At 52.1% G+C, this 23049-nt stretch overlaps 1 protein-coding gene across 2 annotated transcripts in view; it reads left to right on the plus strand.

The window, feature by feature from the left end:
• COL26A1 (collagen type XXVI alpha 1 chain) overlaps positions 1-23049 on the plus strand; it is a 155655-nt gene that overhangs the window by 37304 nt on the left and 95302 nt on the right. For both annotated transcript variants that reach the window (XM_074390287.1, XM_039460501.2), the window contains exon 2: positions 17787-17909. In XM_074390287.1, coding sequence (XP_074246388.1) covers positions 17787-17909 — 123 coding nt within the window. The remainder of the gene's footprint in view (positions 1-17786; positions 17910-23049) is intronic.

Genomic DNA, 23049 nt, shown 5'->3' on the forward strand with positions numbered 1-23049 from the left:
GGCAGAGGAGGAGGAGGAAGACCCTGGAGAGGGATGGACCCTGCAGCAATTTCCCAACTGGGCTCCAACCCAGGACCCCATCTCTTGTCTCCCGGGGAAAGCTACAGGCTCTGGTGCTGTTGAAGCCACGTTTCCCTGAACTGCCTGCTGGGGGTTACGTGAGCTGCCAAAAATTCCTACCTCCGAGAGGTAGAAAGAAATGACAGATTTGGAAAGAAACGATCCAATACAAAAGGCAAACTTCATCGGCAGCCGGATTTCTTTCTTTCTCACTGGGTTCTCCCCAGCCTGGCCTCTGCAGGGGAACTGGGGAATTCCTCAGAGACTCGGAGCCAGCAGTGTGTGGCAGGGGTGCTACCAGCTGACAGGCGATTAGTCCCCGAGCCCCCGTCCTTTGGAAAAGGTGTTCTGCTGGCGGAGACGCGCTGGGCTGGGCTGGGATCGTGCCGGACGCCAAATTCCACGGTCAGTCCTTTTCAGCAGTCACATTCCTTAGATTCTTATCAGGGACTTTCCCCCCAAGTGAACACTGGGAACCAGCCTCCCCGCTGATTGCAGGAGGATGGGAGGAAATTAAAAGCAGGAGTCCTGGCGTTTGTCCTGGTTCTGTCACCAGCTCTCTGTGCCTGCTTGAGCCCTCCCTCTTCTCTGGGGCTCGGTTTTCTCACCTGTAAAAAGGGGGTTGGGGCAGGATGATCTTTCCAAGGCCCCTGACTGTGCAAAATCTATTTTCTTTTTCTTTCTTTCTTCTTTCTTTCTCCCCTCCTTCCTTCCTTTTCTTTCTTTCTTTCCTTCTCTTTCTTTCTTCCTCTCCTTCCTTCTTCCCTCCCTCACTCTCCCTTCCCCTCCTTCTCTTTCCTTCCCTTCCCTTCTCCTCCCTCCCTCCTTCCTTCCTTCCTTCCTTTCTTCCCTTCCTCCCTCCTTCTCCTTCTTTCCTATTTCTTTTTTTCTTTGACAGGGTCTTGCTCTTTTGCCCAGGCTAGAGTGCAGTGGTACAATCTCAGCTCACTGCAGCCTTCACCTCCTGGGCTCGAGCTATCCTCCCGCCTCAGCTTCTTGAGTAGCTGGGATTACAGTCACATGCCACCATGCCCAGCTAATTTTTCAATTTTTAGTAGAGACAGGGGAGTCTCTCTCTATTACCCAGGCCAGTCTCAAATTCCTGGCTTCAAGCGATCCTCTCTCCTCAGCCTTCCAAAGTGCTGGAATTACATGAGCCACTGCGCCCAGCCCACAAAGTCTTAATAATTCTCCATTCAAGTCCGTAGCGAGATGGTTTCAGGAGACGATAGATGTAAGCAAAATTCTGTCTTTCCTTCGAAGAGCGGGAGATGCTTTCGGCACAGTTGCTGCAGTGGGAGATTAGGAGCGGGAGGGGCTTTTGTGTGTCCCTCCTTCATGGGGAAGCATTCCTCCCCCGAAATGGTGCAGCTGAGATTGGCATTCTGGGTTCCCAGAGGCCAGACTTCTAGGGGACCTTTCTAGTGAGTTTCAGCTTTCTGTCCCATGCTCTGCGGGGTCGCTGTTGGTTAGACCTAACTGTGAAAATAACCATGTCGGTAATTACCACTGATCCTTCACAAGGTACAAACTGTTTATGTATTCATGTTTGTTTTTTTTTTTTCTTTTTTGAGATGGGGTCTCGTTCTGTCTCCCAGGCTGGAGCACAGTGGCTCGATCTCAGCTCACTGCAACCTCCGCCTCCTGGGTTCAAGCGATTTTCCTGCCTCAACTTCCCAAGTAGCAGGTACTACAGGTGTCTGCCACCATATCCAGCTAATTTTTGTATTTTTTTTTTTTTTTTGAGATGAAGTTTCGCTCTTGTTACCCAGGCTGGAGTGCAATGGCGCGATCTCGGCTCACCGCAACCTCCACCTCCTGGGTTCAGGCAATTCTCCTGCCTCAGCCTCCTGAGTAGCTGGGATTTTTTGTATTTTTAGTAGAGAGGGGGTTTCACCATGTTGACCAGGATGGTCTCGATCTCTCGACCTCGTGATCCACCCGCCTCGGCCTCCCAAAGTGCTGGAATTACAGGCTTGAGCCACCGTGCCCGGCCTTAATTTTTGTATTTTTAATAGAGAGGGGCGTTTCACCATGTTGGCCAGGCTGGTCTTGAACTCCTGACCTCAGGTGATCTACCCGCCTCAGCCTCCCAGTTCTGAGACTACGGGCGTGAGACACCACCCCGGCCATATTCATATATTTTTACTGATCTCAGTTGGCAGATTATTTTTATTTTTATTTTTCAAAGAGATGGGTATATTCTGGGTTTTTTTTGTTTTGTTTTGTTTTGTTTTTTTTCAGAAATGAAGTCTCACTGCCTTGCCCTGGTTGCACATAGCTCACTGCAGCCTCAAATTTCTGGGCTTAAGTGATCCTCCTGCTTGAGCCTCCTGAGTATCTGGTGCATGCTGCTATACCGGGCTAATTTCTAAAACTTTTTGGGCTGGGTACAGTGGATCACACCTGTAATCCCAGCACTTTGGGAGGCTGAGGTGGGTGGATCACTTGGGGAGTTCAAGACCAGACTGGCCAACATGATGAAACCCCATCTCTACTAAAAAGACAAAAAGTTAGCTGGGTATGGTGGCACGCACTTATAATCCCAGCGACTCACAAGGCTGAGGCAGGAGAATTGCTTGAACCTGGGAGGCAGAGGTTGCAGTGAGCTGAGATCACACCACTGCACTCCAGCCTGGGTTACTGAGTGAGACTCTGTCTCAAACACACACACACACACACACACACACACACACACACACACACTTTTTTTCGTAGAGACAGATCTTGCTATATTGCCCAGGCTGGTCTTGAACTTCTGGCCTCAAGTGATCCTCCTGCCTCGACCTCTTAAAGTGTTGGAATTGCAGCATGAGCCACCGCACCCGGCCTGAACCATCTTTTCAATGGCAGTCCTCTTCTGAACTGTTGCCCCACATTTTAAAACAGCTTTTATGAGAATGGCGTTTATTCAGAAAAAAAGACCCCAGGATTATCCTGACTAAATTTCAGATTAAAGCCTGATCGAGGCTGGGCGCAGTGGCTCATGCCTGTGATCCCAGCACTTTGGGAGGCCAAGGCAGGTGGATGACCTGAGGTCACGAGTTTGAGACCAGCCTGGCTGACATGGTGAAACTCTTTCTCTACTAAAAATATAAAATGTGCCGGCGTGGTGGCTTGCACCTGTAGTCCCAGCTACTCGGGAGGCTGAGGTAGGAGAATCGCTTGAACCTGGGAGGCAGAGGTTACAGTGAGATGAGATCATGCCACTGCACTCCAGCCTGGGCAACAGAGTGAGACTCTGTCTTAAAACAACAACAAAAAAACCCGATTCAAGCAGAAATAATGAGCCCAATTTGAAGCAGCATTAGGAAAGTTAAGTCTTCTCTGAACGTATTAATATAAAGGTCACACACCCATATTGCAAGTCTTCTAGGTCAGGGGTCCCTAATCTTTTTGGCACCAGGGACTGGTTTTGTGGAGGACAATTTTTCCACAGACTGGCTGCGGGGGTTGGTTTCAGGATGATCCAAGCACGTTGCATTGATTGTGTGTTTTATTTCTGTTGTTATTAGATTGTGATATGTAATGAAATAATTCGACTACTCACCATCATGTAGAATCAGCGGGAGCCCTGAGCTTGTTTTCCTGCAACTGGACGGTCCCATCCGGGGATGACGGGAGACGGTGACAGATCACCAGGCATTAGATTCTCTTAAGGAGCTGGCAGCCTAGATCCCGCGCATGCGCAGTTCACGATAGGGTCCGCGCTCCTGTGAGACTCTAATGCTGCCGCTGACCTGACCCGAGGCGGTGATGCGAGTGAAGCGAGCGGGTGTAAACACAGATGAAGCTTCGCTCACTGGCTGGCCCTCTGCTCACTTCCTGCTGTTTGGAAACAGGCCATGGAGGTTGGAGAACCCTGTTGTAAGCAGTGCACAGGTGTGTCAGTCATTCCTCATGATATAATTTCACGTACCTGCAAGATCTCATTTGCCCTTGACCATAAACGCAGTGTGGAGGGTATGTAAATGAAGGGTTTTTTTTTGTTTTTGTTTTTGTTTTTTTTTTTTGAGATGGAGTCCTGCTCTGTCGCCCAGGCTGGAGTGCAGTGGCACGATCTCAGCTCACTGCAACCTCTGACTCCCAGGTTCAGGCAATTCTCCCACCTCAGTGTCCTGAGTAGCTGGGATTACAGGCTCATGCCACCACACCTAGTTAATTTTTGTATTTTTAGTAGAGACGGGGTTTCACCATGCTGGCCAGGTTGATCCTGAACTCCTGACCTCATGATATGCGCGCCTCAGCCTCCTAAAGTGCTGGAATTACAGGAGTGAGCCACCACGCCCAGCCGTAAATGAAGACTTCTTAAGGTAGAATACAGTTGGGCTTTGTAGCTGCCTGTTTTTGTTTTTGTTTTGAGATGGGGTCTCGCTCTGTTGCCAGGCTGGAGTGTAGTGGTGAGATCTTGGCTCACTACACCCTCCGCCTCCTGGGTATAAGCGATTCTCCTGCCTCAGCCTCTCAAGTAGCTGGGATTATAGACATGTGCCACCACATAACTTTTGTATTTTTAGTAGAGATGGGGTTTCACCATGTTGGCCAGGAAGGTCTCAATCTCCTGACCTCATGGTCCACCCGCCTCAGCCTCTCAAAGTGCTGGGATTACAGGTGTGAGCTACTGTGCCTGGCCACAGCTGCCTGTTTGATGTATAGTAGCCTTCACTTAAACAGATGTAATATACAAAATTTTGAGCAAACTGAGTTGAAAAAGCAGGAAACCAGCTATTGAACCTGAGGTTCAGGTACCATAAAACCTTTCCAGCCACGCACAACAGAACTGGACTGGAGCCTGCCTCTGCTCATCAACCCGAGGCCTGGGTACCATACATCACCCTGGGGTGTGTGAGGGCATCACAGGGGCCACACAGCTAGTTTGGGGCCTTGTATGTGGCAGGGGCTCTGTGAACATTTGTGGGATCAGTGAGCAGTGCCACCTCGGCCCCCACCATCCAGGTTGGGCACTTTCATTGGCAGCCAGCAGTGGGAGTCACAGGGCATGGGCCATGCTGACGTTTATGGAAGTGAGGTGTTTGCATGCCAAGGGGCTAAAAACCCAAATGAAGGGGATGGTCAAGCTGAAGCAGGCTGGCTCTCCCTGACCCACACACAGTCTAGGAGGCTGTCCACGAAGGCAGTCTCTTGGTGACAAAAGTGCAGATACCAGGCCAGGTGCAGTGGCTCACTCCTGGAATGCCAGTGTTTGGGGAGGCCAAGGCAGGAGGATCGTTGGAGGCCAGGAGTTCGAGACTGGTCTAGGCAACATACAGAGACCCCCCACCTGCTTAAAAATTTAAAAATTAGCTGGGCATGATGGTTCTCTCTAAATGCTGATCCTCCCTGAATGCTGGTGCCCCTTCAATCCTGATCCTCCCTAAATGCTGATCCTCCCTCGTGTGCTCCTCCCTGAATGCTGATTCTCCTTAAATGCTGATCCTCCATTGTGTGGTCCTCCCTCACATGATCCTCCCTAAGTGCCGACCCTATGGAAAGCGCGTGGCACCATCTCTTCCCATCTCTTCCCAGCCTGTCCCCTCCGGCCCTCCTATTAACAGCGGTAGCTGGGGATCACTGCTCAAGTGCTCAAAACCACACAGTCTGCTTGGCCAAATCACAGAATTCTCAGCTGTCCCCTCCACGTGGGAAACTCAATCCTTCAGTGGCCCCGCCAGCCCTTCCCACCAGTGCGCAGGCAAGGAGCCGATGCTGCCTGGTGGGGACTCTCAGGTGGGGTGGGTCCCGAAATTCCCCACCATGGAAGCTGCTGGAGAATAAATGCAGATAACGAGGAGGGAGGAAGCCGAGAGGCTGGTGGCACAGCACAGCGGTGCTCCGGGATATGGGTCATGCACTCCCGAGGCCCCTCTCCCTCCTCCCTGATTGGAGTCCACGCAACTCCTTCGCCCTTCAGACCTCCGTGCTGTGCCCTGGAGATCATGTCATCATCTCTGTGTTTTTGCAGAAAGATTTGGTCAGTTGCCGCGGAAATTTCAGATCATCTTTTCCCTCTAAAAATCAAGGACCTACTTTTCAATTCCTCCCCTGTAGTGCTTCCAAACGGACAGTGCCAGTAAAAACTATTACGAGGAAGCGCAGGCGGGTCTGTCTGCTATCCAAACACGCCTACTGTTTTTTGTGCCCTAAAAACTGATCAGGCCATGGTGTTACATACACTTGGCTATCCCTATGTGAACAAAACCGGCACTCCCCGCGGTGCTGAGGCGGATGAGTGACGGACAGGAACAGCAGCCTCGGCGACACTCATTTTGCTGGGAGAGATGACCCAATTTGTGTCAATTTGCCTGACGGCAGACAGATGATGGAGAAGTGCTCTCAGGAGGCCGTTGGGGGGCTGTGACCATGAGTACCTTCATGGACTGTGTCCGTTTGCCCTGACTGGGCTCAGCCTCCAGCTTCTGCCTCTCTCTCCTGCCCCAGCAGGCACTCCTGGAACCCCGCTGTGACCCGGTTCCCTTTAAAAACTTTCCATGTGTTGGACAGGTGCAGTGGTGCAGGCCTGTAGTCCTAGCCACTCGGGAAGTGGAAGAATCTCTTGAGCCCAGGAGTTCTGAGACCAGCTTGGGCAACATAGCAGGATCCCACCTCTGCAAAAAATTTCTCAAAAAATTAGCTTGTCACCGGGTGCCGTGGCTCATGCCTGTAATCCCAGCACTTTGGGAGGTTGAGGAGGGCGGATCATGGGGTCAGGAGTTTGAGACCAGCCTGACCAATATGGTGAAACCCTGTCTCTACTAAAAATACAAAAATTAGCTGAGTGTGGTGGCACGTGCCTGTAATCCCAGCTGCTCAGGTGGCTGAGGCAGGAGAATCGCTTGAACCAGGAAGCAGAGGTTGCAGTGAGTCAAGATCGTGCCACTGCACTCCAGCCTGGACGACAGAGCAAGACTCTGTCTCAAAAAAAAAAAAAAAAAAAAAAAAAAATTAGCTGGTCATGGTGGCGCACACCTGTAGTCCCAGCTGCTTGAGAGGCTAAGGCAGGAGGATTGCTTGAGTCCAGGAGGTTGAGGCTGCAGTGAGCTACAATTGCAGCCCAGGCAGCAGAGCAAGGTGTTATCTCTATAAGAAAACAAACAAAAACCCTACGTCACCCCACTTTCCATGTTTTCACTTCTTTTCCAATAAGATGAGTCTCCAAGCTTCTCCAGGGTCAACACAGCTCTTCACCTTCCACCCCCATCAAGTGGGCATCCTACTCACCCCTTCCAGGATGGGGCATCTACTCCACCCACTGTGGGCAGCTCATTGCACCCATGGGCAGCTCTTCCTGGCAGCAAGTACCTCCTTAGCCTGAGCAATGCCTGTCTCCCAGCAGCCTCATGCTCTGACCTGACTGCGTGCCCTCTGGGGCCACGAGAGTAATTCTGGTGCAACTCCCCTACAGGATCTCAGGGCAGAGAGCTGGCAGCCTTCACTATGGCCCTCAGCTTGTTTCTGCTTGATATTCCTGGGGACCCATCCTTAACAGCCCTCACCTGCCCTGCTAGAGAGGACAGGTCGGAGCCTGAGGCACCATGGGGCCTCCCTTTGACCTGGCCAAATCCTGGGTGATGACTTTTCTTCTCACAGAAGCACATGGCTCTGACATCAGCCTCCCCTCCCTTCCGGCTCAGTCACCTCCTGATCGTGGGACAGCGGCCACAGATACTCCTCCCAGGGCGCTGGGTGGCAGTTTTTCTGCTTTTCTATTGAACCTCAATGGCAGACACAGGGAGAGTCCTCAGTGAGGTAGGAGGTGGGATTTGACTCCGGAGGCGGGGTGCAGACACTGGACCAAATTGAGGACTAGCTAAAACAGGGAAGAGGTGGAAGTACCTCTCCGTAAAACATGCCCCCGGCGCCATGACGGTTTACTATTGCTATGGCAACACCTACAAGTTACAACCGCTTTCCATGGCAATGACCCGTTGACCCGGAAGTTAGCACCCTTTCAAAGTTACCACCTGGAAGTTGCCACTTAATCATATGCAAATTAAGGGGTTATATAAACATTCTGAATAACCCAGTCCTTAATTTGCATATCATTAACATGGGTCTAAATATGAGTGCAGCACTGCCTCTGAGCTGCTACTCTGGGCACACAACTTATGGGACAGCCATGCTCTGCCAGGCACAGACCTCTGCAGCTGCTGTGCACTGCTGCTTCAATACAAGTTGCTAATACCACCGGCTTGCCCTTGAATTCTTTGCTGGGCTAAGCCAAGAACCCTCCCTGGTTAAGCCCAACATTGGGGCTCACCTACCCTGTTTAAGTGGAAGCAGATTCTGACACAGAGTCTAACATGGAGGGTGTTTATTAGGGATGGCTTTAGGGATGAATACCTGGGGGGGGAGGGGACTGAGGCAGGAATGAGCAGGAGATGTGCCTTTGTTTCGGCCGGGACCACTACCCCAGACCCCACGAGGCTCTGCAGCTGGGCGGATCATTCAGGGTTGTCCCCAGGCACCTTTGAAGTGTGCCTCCAGCAGTCACAAGATGGAGGGTGCCTTGGGAAGAGCTGGGACTTTGGATGAGGTGACTTTGAGCAGCTGAATGATGGATGTCATTGATAAGACTTCCTGCAGCTGGGGCTAAAAGCCTTTCATTTCATGGGATCTGGGTGGCATGGCTCAACATCTACCACAAGGGCTGGTGGGCATGGAGGGGAACAAGGTGTGTTCCTGATGGTATTTTGCTAGAAAGACAGCCTGGGATGGCCTATGATTTGTAGAGGCCACATCTCACACCGTTGACTCATGCTGAACTTATTGTTGGCAAGAACCTCTGCATCCCATCTGGGGCTGTCCTCTGGGCTCTGGGGCTGCAGGGTCGGACTTTACTTTTGCCTGGTCAGATTTCATCTTGTTAGACTTGGCTCCTTGCTGCAGCTGTGCAGATCTAGCTTGGATCCCAAGTGTCTCCTAAGACTCAGGGCCCTGTCTCTGCCAGCTCCTGGTCTTCCGCAGCTTCCAGCAGCAGTTTGCTGCCTTCCCAGTCAAGGTCTTCCTCTTCTAGAGGCGTGGTCCCAAGAAGAGAGACAGCCATATGCCACGATCTAGATCATCTGGCTGTTCAGCAAAGTGTTTAAGGGTTGCCTGTTGACTTGCTGCATGGCCTTGGACATGCTATTTACACCTCCCTGTGCCTCAGTTCCCTTATCTGTGAAGGTAGAATAATAACAGTACTTACTACCCAGAATTGGGTGAAGATGATCAGGACACTTTGCTTAGGTAGCAGAATCAGGAGGGGAAGAGAAACCACTCCATGCACTTGGCTGGGGTCTGAACCACACTCAACTCTTGTCTCATTGGTTTCAAACAGGAATAGGGATAGTTCCTCCTCCTTGGTATTTTTCCTGGCCCTTGAAGGACCTACCAAGGGATATTTTATTTGCTCTTTGACTATTAATCCTTCTCATCAGCACAGTGGTTGGAGCATGGGATTGGGAATGAGAAGACTGAGTTTCAAGGCATAAATTTACTACATAGTCATTCTGTGACTTGCAGTCTTCTCTGGAGTTTCTTGTCTGTAAAATTCCTGCATGCCACATTGTTGAGAAGATTGAACAGAGGAATGTACACGTGTTTGTTTGCCAGGGCTGCCATGCCACCCTGGGTTTCTTGGCAAGACTGGGTGGCTTAAACAAAAGAAAATTATCTTCTCATAGTTCCGGAGGCTGGACATAGAAGATCAAAGTGTGTTACCACCTGATCAGGGTTCTCGCCTGCCTGCTGCACAGATGCAGCTAAAATACTGGGACAGCAGGTGTTGTAACAGAGAAAGGGTTTAATTATTGTTTTTGCTCAGGAGGTGGAAGCTGCAGTGAGCTGAGCTTGCACCACTGCACTCCAGCCTGGACAGCTGAGCAAGACTCTGGCTCAACAAGAAAAAAGACAACAGTCAGATTGTATTGGGGCCACCCTATTGACCTCGTTTTAACTTCATTACCTCTTTAAAGATCTTATTCCAAAGGGCAGTCCTGGGAGTTAGAACTTCAACGTGTCAGTTTGGGGAGGGACACGGTGCATTCCATAACTGTATGTGAAACTGCTAAACTGCTTTGCCAATCATCCCGTAAAACGGGTCTTGGGTGCTGTGCATGTAGGTGAGGGTCTCTGTGTGTCAGGAGTTGGGTGGGCATGCAGCAGGCTGACTCCTGTTGGTGCTAGGGTTACGCTCTTTCTCCCTGACAGGGACCTGGGAGCTGGCCTCTCCTCCTTCACCTCCCTGGGAACCAGCCAGCGCCTGTATGAGGTGCATTCCCGGGCAGCAGCCTAAGGATCCTTCATTCAGGTTGCCCCATGTTTGGTTGTTGCCTTTAGGATGCAAACTCCCATTCTTTTTTAAAAACTTAGCTAGTTCATTAATTTTTTTTTTTTTTTTTTTTTTTTTTGAGCTGGGCACTTACTGTCATCCAGGCTGGAGGACAGTGGCGTGATCACAGCTCGCTGGAGCCTGTGTCTTTTGGGCTCAAACGATTCTTGTGCCTCAGCCTCGTAAGTAACTGGGATTAGAGGCCTGCTCCACCATTCCCAACTAATTTTTGTATTTTTAGTAGAGATGAGGTTTTGCCATATTGTCCAGGCTGGTCTTGAATTCCTGACCTCAAGAAATCCACCTGCTTTGGCCTCCCAAAGTGTTGGGATTACGGGCGTGAACCACTGTGCCCATCCTTAATTAATTCTTTTTTTTTTTAAGAGATGAGGTCTTGCTGTGTCACCCCAACTGGAGTGCAGTGGGGCGATCATGGCTCACTGCACTGCCAACCTCCTGGGCTCAAATGATCCTCCCACCTCAGCCTCCTGAGTAGCTGGGACTACAGGCATGTACATGCCTGGCTTTGTACCACCATGCCCAGCTAATTTTTAAATATTTTGTAGAGATGGAGTCTTGCTATGTTGCCCAGGCTAAATTAAAAAAAAATTTTGTAGCAATGGGGTCTCACTATGTTGCCCAGGCTGTTCTCAACCCCCTAGCCTCAAGCAGTCCTCCTATTTCAGCCTTCCAGAGTGCTAGGATTTCAGGCATGAGGCACCACACCCAGCTGATTTTTTTTTTTTTTTTTTTCTAATTTTTTCGTAGAGCTGGGGTCTTGCCACGTTGCCCAAGCTGGGCAATCCTTAATTCTAACAGAGCTTCCTGAACACAGCTGGCAGGCAAGCCCATGGCACTGGCCTCTCTGAAGGATTGGTCAGGTGTGGCTAGGTAATTTGAACAATGAGGGCAGGTGTGGTGCTAGGGAGCTGGGCCTGAAGCTGGACACCCCAACCTTGGGATGGCCCCGATCCTGCTGGGGCTCAGGTCCTGGCGCAGACCAAAGCCCCGAGCAGCTGCTGTGATTGAGCTGAGTGACTGTGGATGGGAAAACTCCCGCTGGGATGCAGGGCTTGGGGTCAGAGCAACAGAACTTTATCAGGCCTGCCCTGAGCCCGCCGTCTTCAGAAGCCCAGAGTCTTCCCACAGGATGAAGGCTAAGAGAGAGGCATACACAGGGCCCTGTGGGACGGGACCCTTTCTGGCTAGAGGGTCAGGGTAGGCTTCCAGGAGGCGCAGGGCTGCGTCTGTGCTTGAGAGGACGCTCTCTGGTGGCAGATAGAAGACATTGCAGGCCGGGGGGAGCGGTGGCTAGAGGTTCGAGACTGTCCAGGACCTCGTGGGAGGGGTGTGAGGACACGGACTTGCCAGGCACGTGCCTAATTGCCTGTAAGGAGGGACGGAGGGAGGGAGGAAAGGAGAAGGTGGAGTCTGAGTGATTTGCTCCTGGTAAGGAAACGGAATTTAGAGGTGCTAGTCTCCAAGCTGGAGGAGCAAGCGGGGTTGAATAGTGATGGATTCAGTTGGATTGGGCAGGTTGGAATTGTGTGTACTGCAGTGTCCTGTGGGACATAATGGGATGTGACCACTGTCTAGGCAAGCAGCCAGGCACAGAGGTGACTCAACAGCGGGGCAGGACAGAGCTCAGCATGAGGCAATGGGGGCAGGCTGTGTGGTTCTGGTGGAAAGGGAGGGCAGTGGCAAGGCCTCGGGTCCTTGTGGAATTGCTTGAACCCAGGAGGTCAAGGCTGCAGTGAGCTATGATTGTGCTACTGCACTCCAGCCTGGGCAGCAGAACAAGACTCCATCCCCCACGCCCCCCCCCACCCCAAAAAAAGCCCTGGGTCCTTACTCAGGCTCAGGGCTCAAGTGTCCCTGGGAGGGTGGAGACCCATGAGATCAAATCCCAAAGCAAAGCTCAGCTGGGAGCACTGGGGCTTGGGAGGCCACGCCTGAGGCTGGGGTAGAGGTGGTGGAATGACCAGAGGCAGAGCTTGGACACCAGACCAAATTGAGGACTAGCTAAATAAAACAGGTCCAGGGCAGGAGCATCTTCCCATAAGACATGCCCATCAGTGCACCATGTCCATTTACCATTGCCATAGCAACAACCTCCGGAGTTACCACCCCTTTCCATGACAGCGACCAACAACCCTAAAGCTACCACCCTCATCCGGGAAGGTTATGCATAAACCACCCCTCAATTTGCATATAATTAAAAGTAGAGCCGGGCGCGGTGGCTCATGCTTGTAATCCCAAGACAGGCGGATCATTTGAGGTGAGGAGTTTGACACCAGCCTAACCAATATGGTGAAACCCCATTTCTACTACAAGTACAAAAATTAGTTGGGTGTGGTGGCATGGGCCTGTAATCCCAGCTACTGGGGGTGGCATGGGGGGCACTGAGACAGGAGGATCGTTTGAACCCAGGAGGCAGAGTCCAGCCTGGGTCACAGAGCGAGACTCAATCTCAAAAAAAAAAAAAAATGGTGGGTATAGATGTGGGTGCAGCCCCACCTCTGAGCTGCTGTTCTGGGCACACCACCTGGGGGTAGCCCTGCTCTGCAGGGCGCAGGACCTGAGCTGCTGCTGTTCCATGCCACTTCTGTCAAAGTGGCCCAACCACTGGCTCATGCTTGAATTCTTTCTTGGGAAAAACCAAGAGCCCTCTCAGGCTAAGTCTCAATGTGGGGGCTCCCCTGGGCTGTGGGGGGAAGAGGCTGCTTCAAGCAGCATCTCTTAGGGTGGCAGGCAGCCTCGTAGAGGGGCTGGCTGGTCACTTTTGGAGATGGGCATGAACCTGGGGAGTATCCCGAAGGTCCCTCTATCCCATCGTGACATGATATCCTGAAATCACTTAGCATGAGTTTTTTCTGTTAACCCCCAATTAGTTTGAGGGTTCAGCCAAGCCACAGAGCCAAACACTTGGTGTGGTGACAGTGCCGTGTGCGTCAGCCTTGAGCTGGTGGTGGCTCAGGCCAGCTCGATTGCTTCTCTCCTCGGTGGAGTAAGTGGGCCTCTTCTTGCAAGAAAAAGAGACTTGGGGTGGGGCGTGGTGGCTCACGCCTGTAATCCCAGCACTTTGGGAGGCCGAGGCAGGTGGAACACCTGAGATCAGGAGTTCGAGACCAGCCTGGCCAGCGAAACGCTGTCTCTACTAAAAATAAAAAAAAATTAGCTCAGTGTGGTGGCAGGTGCCTGTAATCCCAGCTACTTGGGAGGCTGAGATAGGAAAATCACTTCAACTCAGGAGGTGGAGGCTGCAGTGAGCTGAGATCCCACCATTGCACTCCAGCCTGGGCCTCAAGAGGAAACTCTGTCTCAAGAGCTACAACAACAACAAAAGAAAAAAGAAAGAAAAGGAAAGAAAGAAAGAAAGAAGAGGGAGGGAAGGAGCGGGGGAGAGAGGGAAGGAAGGAAGGAAGGAAGGAAGGAAAAGAGACTTGTGGCGAAGCGGATCTGTCCCCAAGGCCTTGCTAGGAGTGAGTTTACTGTCTTGGACCCTCCCTGAGTGCTCTGCTTGGGAGAAGGGAAGGGAAATGAGAAAGGAACTTTGCTGAGATGATGCCCAGAGATAATGCCAGTCCCTTGCCGTTCTGATGGAGGCTGCCAGGAGTGTTTTCATTTCTTTGCAGTTCAAGGACTAGGCCTGACACATCTCAGTTCTGTCCTCCTGGGTTAGTCCTTCCAGGAGGGTGGTGAAAGGGACATCCGTCTCCTGCTAAGTGCCTTTCTGGGTGCAGGTATTCGATAGCCCACAAAGCTCTGTTCACACACTGCTGTGCCCCTGCATAGCCAGGGCCAAGGTGTGCAGGTGGGCAGGGGCAGGACGACACCACCAGACAGAAGACAGTGGCAGGACGCAGGGTCCTAGGGGCAAGGCTGTGCGGGGCCCCGGAACTGTGGGTACCGAGGGATGCACGGGCTGTAGAATTCCATCTGGAAAGGCCTGGGGCCGCCTTTCCTTGCCTCTGCCTCCCTTCTTCATTGTTTTTGGCCAGGTTTTGATTTTAGGAAGCCATTTCCAGCCCATTTAAAGACCAAATGTTCTGGAGACGGTGATTCGAGGTATTTGGAAATGTTTCCAATTCACAGCTCATTTTCCGATGGAAAGGCCTGACTCAGTGTGGTTCAGAGGTGCTGGATGGTCTGTCTGTTCTAGAACTCTCAGGACGCATCTCAGGATTCCATAGTAACCCATCCCAAGGAAAGTCTCACCTCTCTCTCTCTTTTTTGTGTGATGGAGTCTTGCTCCATCATGCAGGCTGGAGCGCAGTGGCGCGATCTCGACTCACTGCTACCTCTACCTCCCGGGTTCAAGCAATTCTCCTGCCTGAGCCTCTCCTGCCACCATGCCTGGATAATTTTTGTATTTTTAGTAGATACGGGGTTTCACCGTGTTAGCCAGGATGGTCTAGATCTCCTGACCTCGTGATCTGCCTGCCTTGGCTTCTCAACGTGCTGGGATTACAGGTGCGAGCCACCAGGCCTGGCCCAATTTTCCCTTTTATGGATCATGCTTTTGGTGGCAATTTTAAGACCTCTTTGTCTAGCCTAAGATCCTGAAGATCTTTTTTTTTTTTTTTTCTTTTTTTGAGACAGAGTCTCACCTTGTCATCCAGGCGGGGATTACAGGCGTGAGCCACTGCACCCAGCTCACCTCTCTTTTTGGAAACACACTGAGTGCTTGAGCTACATACAGCTGAGGCTTTCCAGTAGAATTGAAGGAAGGGCCCAGGCTGTGAAGTCTCCCACTGTTTCAGGACCTTCCCCCCGCCCCCCACCACCTGGTAATTGGGGTGGAATTTATGTTTGTATTGGGTAGGTGGGATCCCGCCAGTCCTCGGTCAGGAAGACAAGACTCCCTTTCCAGCTCAGCCTCTGGTTTGAGCTGTAGCTATGGGCAATGACGTTGAACTCTTTTCCAGTCTTTTCCTGTCTGCAAACTAGGACTGTCTTTAAGCTGTTATTAACATTGTAGGGTTTAAGTATCCAGCTGATTAAGAACGATGCCTTGGGTTAGGTAATGCTGCGTGATTTACACACCACTGACTGCGGTGTGTTCATTTAGTCCTCATCATACATAACCTTTTTTTTTTTTTTTTTTTTTTTTTTTCCTGAGATGGAATTTCCCTCTCGTTTTCCAAGCTGGAGGGCAGTGGTGCAATCTGGGCTCACTGCAACCTCCACCTCTCAGGTTCAAGCGATTCTCCTCAGCCTCCGGAGCAGCTGGGATTACCTGCCAACACGCCCGGCTAATTGTTTGTATTTTTAGTAGAGACGGGTTTTTGCCATGTTAGCCAGGCTGGTCTCGAACTCCTGACCTCAGGGGATCCTCCTGCCTCAGCCTTCCAAAGTGCTGGGTTTACAGGCATGAGCCACTGAGCCAGCCTCATCACAACCATAAGAGGTAGATTTTTACATATAACTGAGGCTCAGAGAAGGGACATCACTCTGCCTGAGTCATACAGCAGGTTTGTGGCAGAACCAGGTTTTAAACTAGGTCTCCTGGTGCCTGTGAGGAGGGGGCTCAACTTTTCCCTGCTTTTCCCTTTTCTTCCATGTGTTTGTTTTGTTTTGTTTGTTTTTTTGAGACAGAGTCTGGCTGTCACCCAGGACAATTTTCAATTTCTAGGCTATGGGGATCGGTGGAGGAGGTGGGGGCACCTTGACCTGATCCCATATTGTTTACGTGCGTCCCTTTCTCCCTCCTCCTTTCCACTGCCCAAGCTCGCAGCCCCTCGCCTCTTGCACTCTGAAGGCATCTATTCCCTAGCCTGGCAGGGCACAAGTCTTCATTTCTCCTGGCTCCTCCCCTTCCTTCCTGGCTCCTCCCCTTCCTTCCTGGCTCCTCCCCTTCCTTCCTGGCTCCTCCCCTTCTATCAGACTTCTGGCTCTTTCTCTCTTTCTCTCACTTTCTCTCTCTGGCTCTTTCTCTCCCTCCGTCCCTCTCTTTCTCTCTCGCTTTCTCTCTCTCCTGGCTCTTTTCCTCCCTCCGCCCCTTTCTCTCTCTAGCTATTTCCCTCCCTCCCTCCTTCCCTCCCTCCCTCCCTCCCTCTATCCCTCCCCTCCTTCCTCCCTCCCTCCCCCTCCCCTCCTTCCTTCCATGCTCCCTCCCTTCCTCCCTCCTTCTCTCCCTCTCTCTTTTTCCTTTCTCTCTCTCCTCCCTCCCTCCCCCGTTTCCTTTCCTTTCCCTTCCCTTCCCTCCTCGCCCCCTTTCTTCAGGGTTTCACTCTGTCGGCCAGGCTGGAGTGTAGTGGCGCCATCACAGCCACTGTGAACCTGGGCCCAAGCCATCCCCCTTGCCGCAGCCTCCTGAGTAGTTGGGACTACGTGTGTGCACCACCATGCCTGGGCCGATTTAAAAGTTTTATTTTGTAGAAGCAGGGTCTCACTATGTTGCTCAGGCTGATCTTGAACTCCTGGGCTCGAGAGATCCTCCTGCCTCAGCCTTCCAAAGTGCTGGGATTACAAGTGTGAGCCACCTGGCCCGGCCACTTCTCATTGAAGGCAAGTCTCTAGACACATCGTGCTCTCTCTCTGCTCTGTGCCTGTCACGCTGCTGCCTCCTCTGCTGGCTTCGTCCCCTCTCATGGCCCCCACATGTTGGTCAGTTGGTCGCTTGGCTAACTTATCTTGCAGTTCTCAGCTGGTGGCCTTAGGACCTGCTGGCGGGTCCGTTCCTGTAGCGTTCCTGAATTTCAGCACGTGGTGCTGGAACCTATCACCTGCCTTTCCTAGGGTCTGTGTCATGTCCTCTCCACTCCCCACCAGGGTGGATTTCCATGCACAGGGCTGAGCCTTTTTTTTTTTTTTTTTTTTTTTTGAGACAGAATCTTGCTCTGTCACCCAGGCTGGAGTGCAGTGGTGTGATCTTGGCTCACTGCAACCTCCACCTCCCGGGTTCAAGTGAGTCTCCTGTCTCAACTTCCCAAGTAGCTGGGACTACAGGCACATGCCACCATGCCTGACTAATTTTTTGTGTTTTGTTTTTTTTTTCTTTTTACTACTTCTGTTTTCTGTGGAATTTTTTTGTATTTTTAGTAGAGACGGGGTTTCACCGTGTTAGCCAGGATGGTTTTGATCTCCTGACCAGGTGATCTGCCCACCTCGGCCTCCCAAAGCGATGGGATTACAGGCGTGAGCCACCGCGCCTGCCAAGGGCTGAGTCTTTTTCACCAATTCCACACGGAGTGGTCAATGATCGAAATGATGGCAAGGCTCAGTGGCCAAGGGTTGCTATTCTCTCTTCCCCTCAGACCAAGACAAAAGGTGTCAGTGGGCCTCTCATCCAAGAGAACGAGCCCCCATGCCAGGTTTGCGGGGGCTCGTCTCTGTCCAGCATGACCTCCTGACCCGAAGTTGGCACCTCTGGGAACAGGCAGGGCTCACGTGACTGCTGCTCTCTCCACAGGCACTGGTGCCATCACACGGTGACAAGGACGGTGTCCTGCCAGGTGCAGAATGGCTCGGAGACGGTGGTCCAGCGTGTGTACCAGAGCTGCCGGTGGCCGGGGCCCTGTGCCAACCTCGTGAGGTAAAGGCTGCCGGGCCAGCCCGCTCTGCCCTTCCCTCCGGTTCCCTCGGACAAACCCAGTCCCAGCATGGCTCTGGGAGAGGCTGGGCTGTGCTCACAGACGAAGGCTGAACATGCATTTATGGAGCACCTTCTGTATACAGGGCATGGGGGTATGTGTGTGCAAAGATGTCAGGGACGTGCTCCCCACCACAACAGAACCTCACAACCCAGTGGGTGTTTGACAGGCAGATAGATCACCACAGATGAGTGGGGTGAGGGGACCCAGGTCGGGGAAGGGCCAGGTGGAGCTGAAGAGGAAACCAGCCAGCCTTGCCACTCCAGGCTGGAAGGAGGGGCTCCAATGACCTTGGAAATCCAGCCCGCCTTTCCCCCTCCCTCACTGGCCTCACCGCTGGCAGCACCCCCCCACTCACCTGGCCCGTCCCACTCACTGGCTCTACCTGTCACGGGACTGCCCCTCACCGGGCCTGCCCCTCACCAGCCCCGCCCCTGCCCAGCCCCACCCTTTCACCAGCCCCGCCCCTCACCAGCCCCGCCCCTCGCCAGCCCCACCCCTGACCAGCCCTGCCCCTCGCCAGCCCCGCCCCTGCCCAGCCCCACCCCTGACCAGCCCCGCCCCTGCCCTGCCCAGCCCCTCGCAAGCCCCGCCCCTCATTAGCCCCACTCTCACCTGTCCCACCCCTCACCAGCCCCATCCCTCAGCATCCCCTCTCTCTCACCAGCCCCATCCCTCAGCAGCCCCTCCCTCTCACCAGTCCCGCCCCTCACCAGCCCCATCCCTAAGCAGCCCATTCCTCTTACCAGCCATGACCCTCATCAACCCCGCCCCTCACCAGCCCCGCCCCTCACCAGCCCCGCCCCTCACAAGTCCCGCCCATCATCAGCCCTTCCCTCTCACCAGCCCAGACGCAAACTACAGCCTTGCAACCTCAGAGAGAGAGATCTTGCCGTCAGACCCCAGCATTCAGAGGCTCAAAGATCCACCTCCCTTTCTTTTCCCTTCCTCCTCCTCCCCACGCCCTGCTCAGCTCCGGGGACTGGCTTCCCCATACCACTCTCCCCACTGCCTGCCCAGCCTGGGGCCTCTACCCCAAGCACCATGGAGCCACTGTCCTCAAACTCCGAATCCCTCCCCCTCCTTTGTGCCCTCCCTAACGGGACATTTTGCATGGGTCCGGGTTCTCCAGAGAAAGAACCCATAGGACGGGTTGAGGGGGAGTGGGAGAGAGATTGAAATGGTAACAAACGGACTTACTGTATGATTATGGAGACTGGCGATTATCTCAAACTTGCAGGGTGCGCTGGCCGGCTGAGACCCAGGGGACAGAGCTGATGTTGAGGCTTGAGGTGGGAGGCCAGCTGTGGTCAAAAGCTTTCTTCCTCCGGGGAAGTCAGCCTTTTTCTTTAAGTCTTCGACTGATTGGACAAGGCCCACCCACATTATAGCAGGCAACCTGCTTTACTACAAGTCTGCTGACTTAAATTAATCTTAGCCAGGTGCGCTGCCTCATGCCTGTAATCCCAGCACTTTGGGAGGCGGGGGTGGGATGATCACAAGGCCAGGAGTTTGAGATCAGCCTGACCAACATGGTGAAACCCCATCTCTGCTGAAAATGCAAAAATCACCAGGTGTGGTGGCAGGTGCCTTTAATCCCAGCTACTCGGGAGGCTGAGGCAAGAATCCAGGAGGTGGAGATTGCCATGAGCTGAGATTGTGCCACTGTACTCCAGCCTGGGTGACAGAGTGAGACTTCGTCTTAAAAAAAAAATTACTGTTTTGAGCTTTCCAAAAGGAATTGTATTTAAAAAAAAAAAAAAGAAAAAAAAATTGCTACGTCTCATGACTGGTGATGTTAACGCTGACCGCTTGCTTAAGATGGCATCTGCCAGGCTTCTCCACTGTGGGTAATGATCGTTCCCTTTGTCGTTCACATGTATGTTGTGGGGAGACATTTTAAACCCATATGAATATCCTGTTTCTCATCATTCTATCATCTTGCTTGCAACAGTTAATACTATGGTGTTTGCCAAAAGGTGATTTCCTATTTTCATCCTTCTTTTTTTTTGAGACAGAGTCTTACTCTGTCACCCAGGCTGGAGTGCAGTGGTGTGATCCGAGCTCACTGCAACCTCTACCTCCCAGGTTCAAGCAATTCTCCTGCCTCAGCCTTCCGAATAGCTAGGATGATAGGCGGGTGCCACCACGGCCAACTAACTTTTTGCCTTTTTAGTAGAGTCGGGGTTTCGCTTTGTTGGCTGGCTGGTCTTGAACTCCTGACCTCATGATCCACCCGCCTCATCCTCCCAAAGTGCTGGGATTACAGGCGTGAGCCACTGTGCCTGGCTTCGTCCTTTTTTTTTTTTTTTTTTTTTTTTTTTGAGACGGAGTTTCGCTCTCGTTACCCAGGCTGGAGTGCAATGGCGCGATCTCGGCTCATCGCAACCTCCGCCTCCTGGGTTCAAGCAATTCTCCTGCCTCAGCCTCCTGAGCAGCTGGGATTACAGGCGTGCGCCACCATGCCCAGCTAATTTTTTGTATTTTTAGTAGAGACGGGGTTTCACCTTGTTGACCAGGATGGTCTCGATCTCTTGACCTCGTGATCTACCCACCTCGGCCTCCCAAAGCGCTGGGATTACAGGTGTGAGCCACCGCGCCCAGCTATCCTTTTTTTAATAGCAGACGTTCTTCACTTGGGAACCCCTATTGTATACAGGTGTTTTGATACGGGTCATTCTGCAAGGGGAATGGCTAGGTATATGGAATGTCATTCATTTTAAGTTTTATAAGGAAGACTGCTTTTAAATGCTGTGCTAGAGAGATGACCAGTAGGTCTACAGTGGGAAAAAAAAAATACTTCTTCCTTTTCGGCAGAGAGTATAGACACTCCCTAACCCCTGCCTTCCCCACTCCCCCAAGAGCTAAATTAAATTCCAAGACCCTCCTGCCTTTCTCATTAGCAGGGAGTTTCAGATTACTAGGTCATGGCCTCTTGGTTTGGGAACAGTTTCTGAGAAGAAAAGTCTTTGAAGTCTGATCTGTCTGTGACCCTAACAGGCAGGGCTTTAGCTCAGAGCTCTGTTGGAGAAGTTGATGTCCTACTCTTTCTTTTCTTTTTTTTTTAGAGATTAGGATCTGGCTCTGTTGCCCAGGCTGGAGTGCAGTGTGTAATCAGGCTCACTGCAGCCTCCAATTTCTGGGCTGAAGTGATCCTCCTGCACCAGCCTGAGTAGCAGGGACTGCAGGCATGTGCCACCACATCTCACTAATTTTTTTTTTTTTTTTTTTGGTAGAGACAAGGGTCTCTCCATGTTGCCCAGGCTGGTCTTGAACTCCTGTCTTCAAGGGATCCTCCTGCCTCTGCCTCCCAAAGTGCTGGGATTACAGGTGTGAGCCACCATGCCTGGCCTCAACAAGTTGAAGTTTGTTACACTTTGAAAATACAATATCACGCTGGGTGCAGTGGCTAATGCCTGCAATCCCAGCACTTCGGGAGGTTGAGGCAGGCGGATCACCTGAGGACAGGAGTTTGAGACCAGCCTGGCCAATACGGCAAAACCCTGTCTCTACTAAAAATACAAAAATTAGCTGGATGTGGTGGTGGATGCCTGTAATCCCAGCTACTCAAGAGGCTGAGGCAGGAGAATCACTTGAACCTGGAAGGTGGGGGCTGCAGTGAGCCAAGATTGTGCCATTACAATCCAGCCTGGGTGACAGAGAGAGACTCCACCTCAAAAAAAACTAAAAAATTAAATAAAATTCCAAGTCAGAGCGTGTCTCTCCCATGCGCCAAACCTTCCAGGATCTCCCGTATCAGTAAAGTTGATACCCCTTTCTGTGATTGACTGAGGTCTAACATCGTATGGACCCTGTCCCCTCCCTGAGCCCAAAGCCTAGTCACTGCCTCGCTCCCTGGGCTCTGGCCCCACGGGCCTCTCTGTTCCTCCTCGGGGTCTTCACGTTTACCGCCCTGCTGCCTGGACCATTTTTACTCCAGAGATGGGAACGGCTGGGTCTCACCTGATCAGTTCTCTGATCATAGTCTGTCTTCTCTGACTCCCCGTCCCTCCCATGGTCACTCTTCAGCCTCTCAACTTGCTCTGTCTTACTGTTAGCCCTTGTCACTCTCTGAAATGCAGCTTCTTTCCATGGCGGGGTTGCTCGGTGTCTGCCCTCTCTGCTAGCCTGGGAGCCTTAGAAGGGCGGGGACTGCCTCACTGGCTGCCGCGTTCCCAATACCTGGTTTGCGGGAGCTCGAGCGGTATAATGGAATTTCTGGTTAGGTCGGGAGGATGAAATCAGATCAGAGATGTCAGAGAACGTTGGGTTTTGTTTTAGGGGGAGTGCCACTCTGTCCCCCAGGCTGGAGTGCAGTGTCACGATCGTGGCTCACTGCAGCCCCTGTCTCCCAGGTTCAAACGATCCTCTGACTTCAGCCTCCCGAGTAGCTGAGACTACAGGTGTGCATCACCATACCTAGCTATTTTTTTTTTCTTTTCTGTGTATTTAGTGGAAATGGGGTTTCCCCAAGTGGGCCAGGCTAGTCTCGAACTCCTGACCTCAAATGATCGGCCTCCCTAGGGCTCCCAAAGTGCTGGGATTACAGGCGTGAGCCACCGTGCCTGCCCCGCAGTGCTTCTTAGCATTTTTTTTTTTTTTTTTTTTTTTTTGAGATGGAGCGGCCCAGGCTGAAGTGCAGTTGCGCTATCTTGGCTCACTGCAAACTCTGCCTCCCGGGTTCAAGCGATTGTCCCACCCCTCCTGAGTAGCACCACCACACCTGGCTAATTTTTGTATTTTCAGTAGAAACTTGGTTTCACTCTGTTGGCCAGGCTGGTCTCCAACTCCTGGCCTCAAGTGATCTACCCGTCTGAGACTCCCAAAGTGCTGGGATTACAGGCATGAACCACTGCGCCTGGCCAGCATAATTTTTTAGCATAGCTTTTCAGTTTTCTTTTTCTTTTTTTATTTTTGAGATGGAGTTTCGCTCTTGTTGCCCGGGCTGGAGTGCAATGGCGCGATCTCGGCTCACCGCAACCTCCGCCTCCTGGGTTCAGGCAATTCTCCTGCCTCAGCCTCCTGAGGAGCTGGGATTACAGGCACGCGCCACCATGCCCAGCTAATGTTTTGTATTTTTAG

The sequence above is a fragment of the Saimiri boliviensis genome, chromosome 20, assembly GCF_048565385.1.
Source record: "Saimiri boliviensis isolate mSaiBol1 chromosome 20, mSaiBol1.pri, whole genome shotgun sequence".
Taxonomy (NCBI): domain Eukaryota; kingdom Metazoa; phylum Chordata; class Mammalia; order Primates; family Cebidae; genus Saimiri; species Saimiri boliviensis.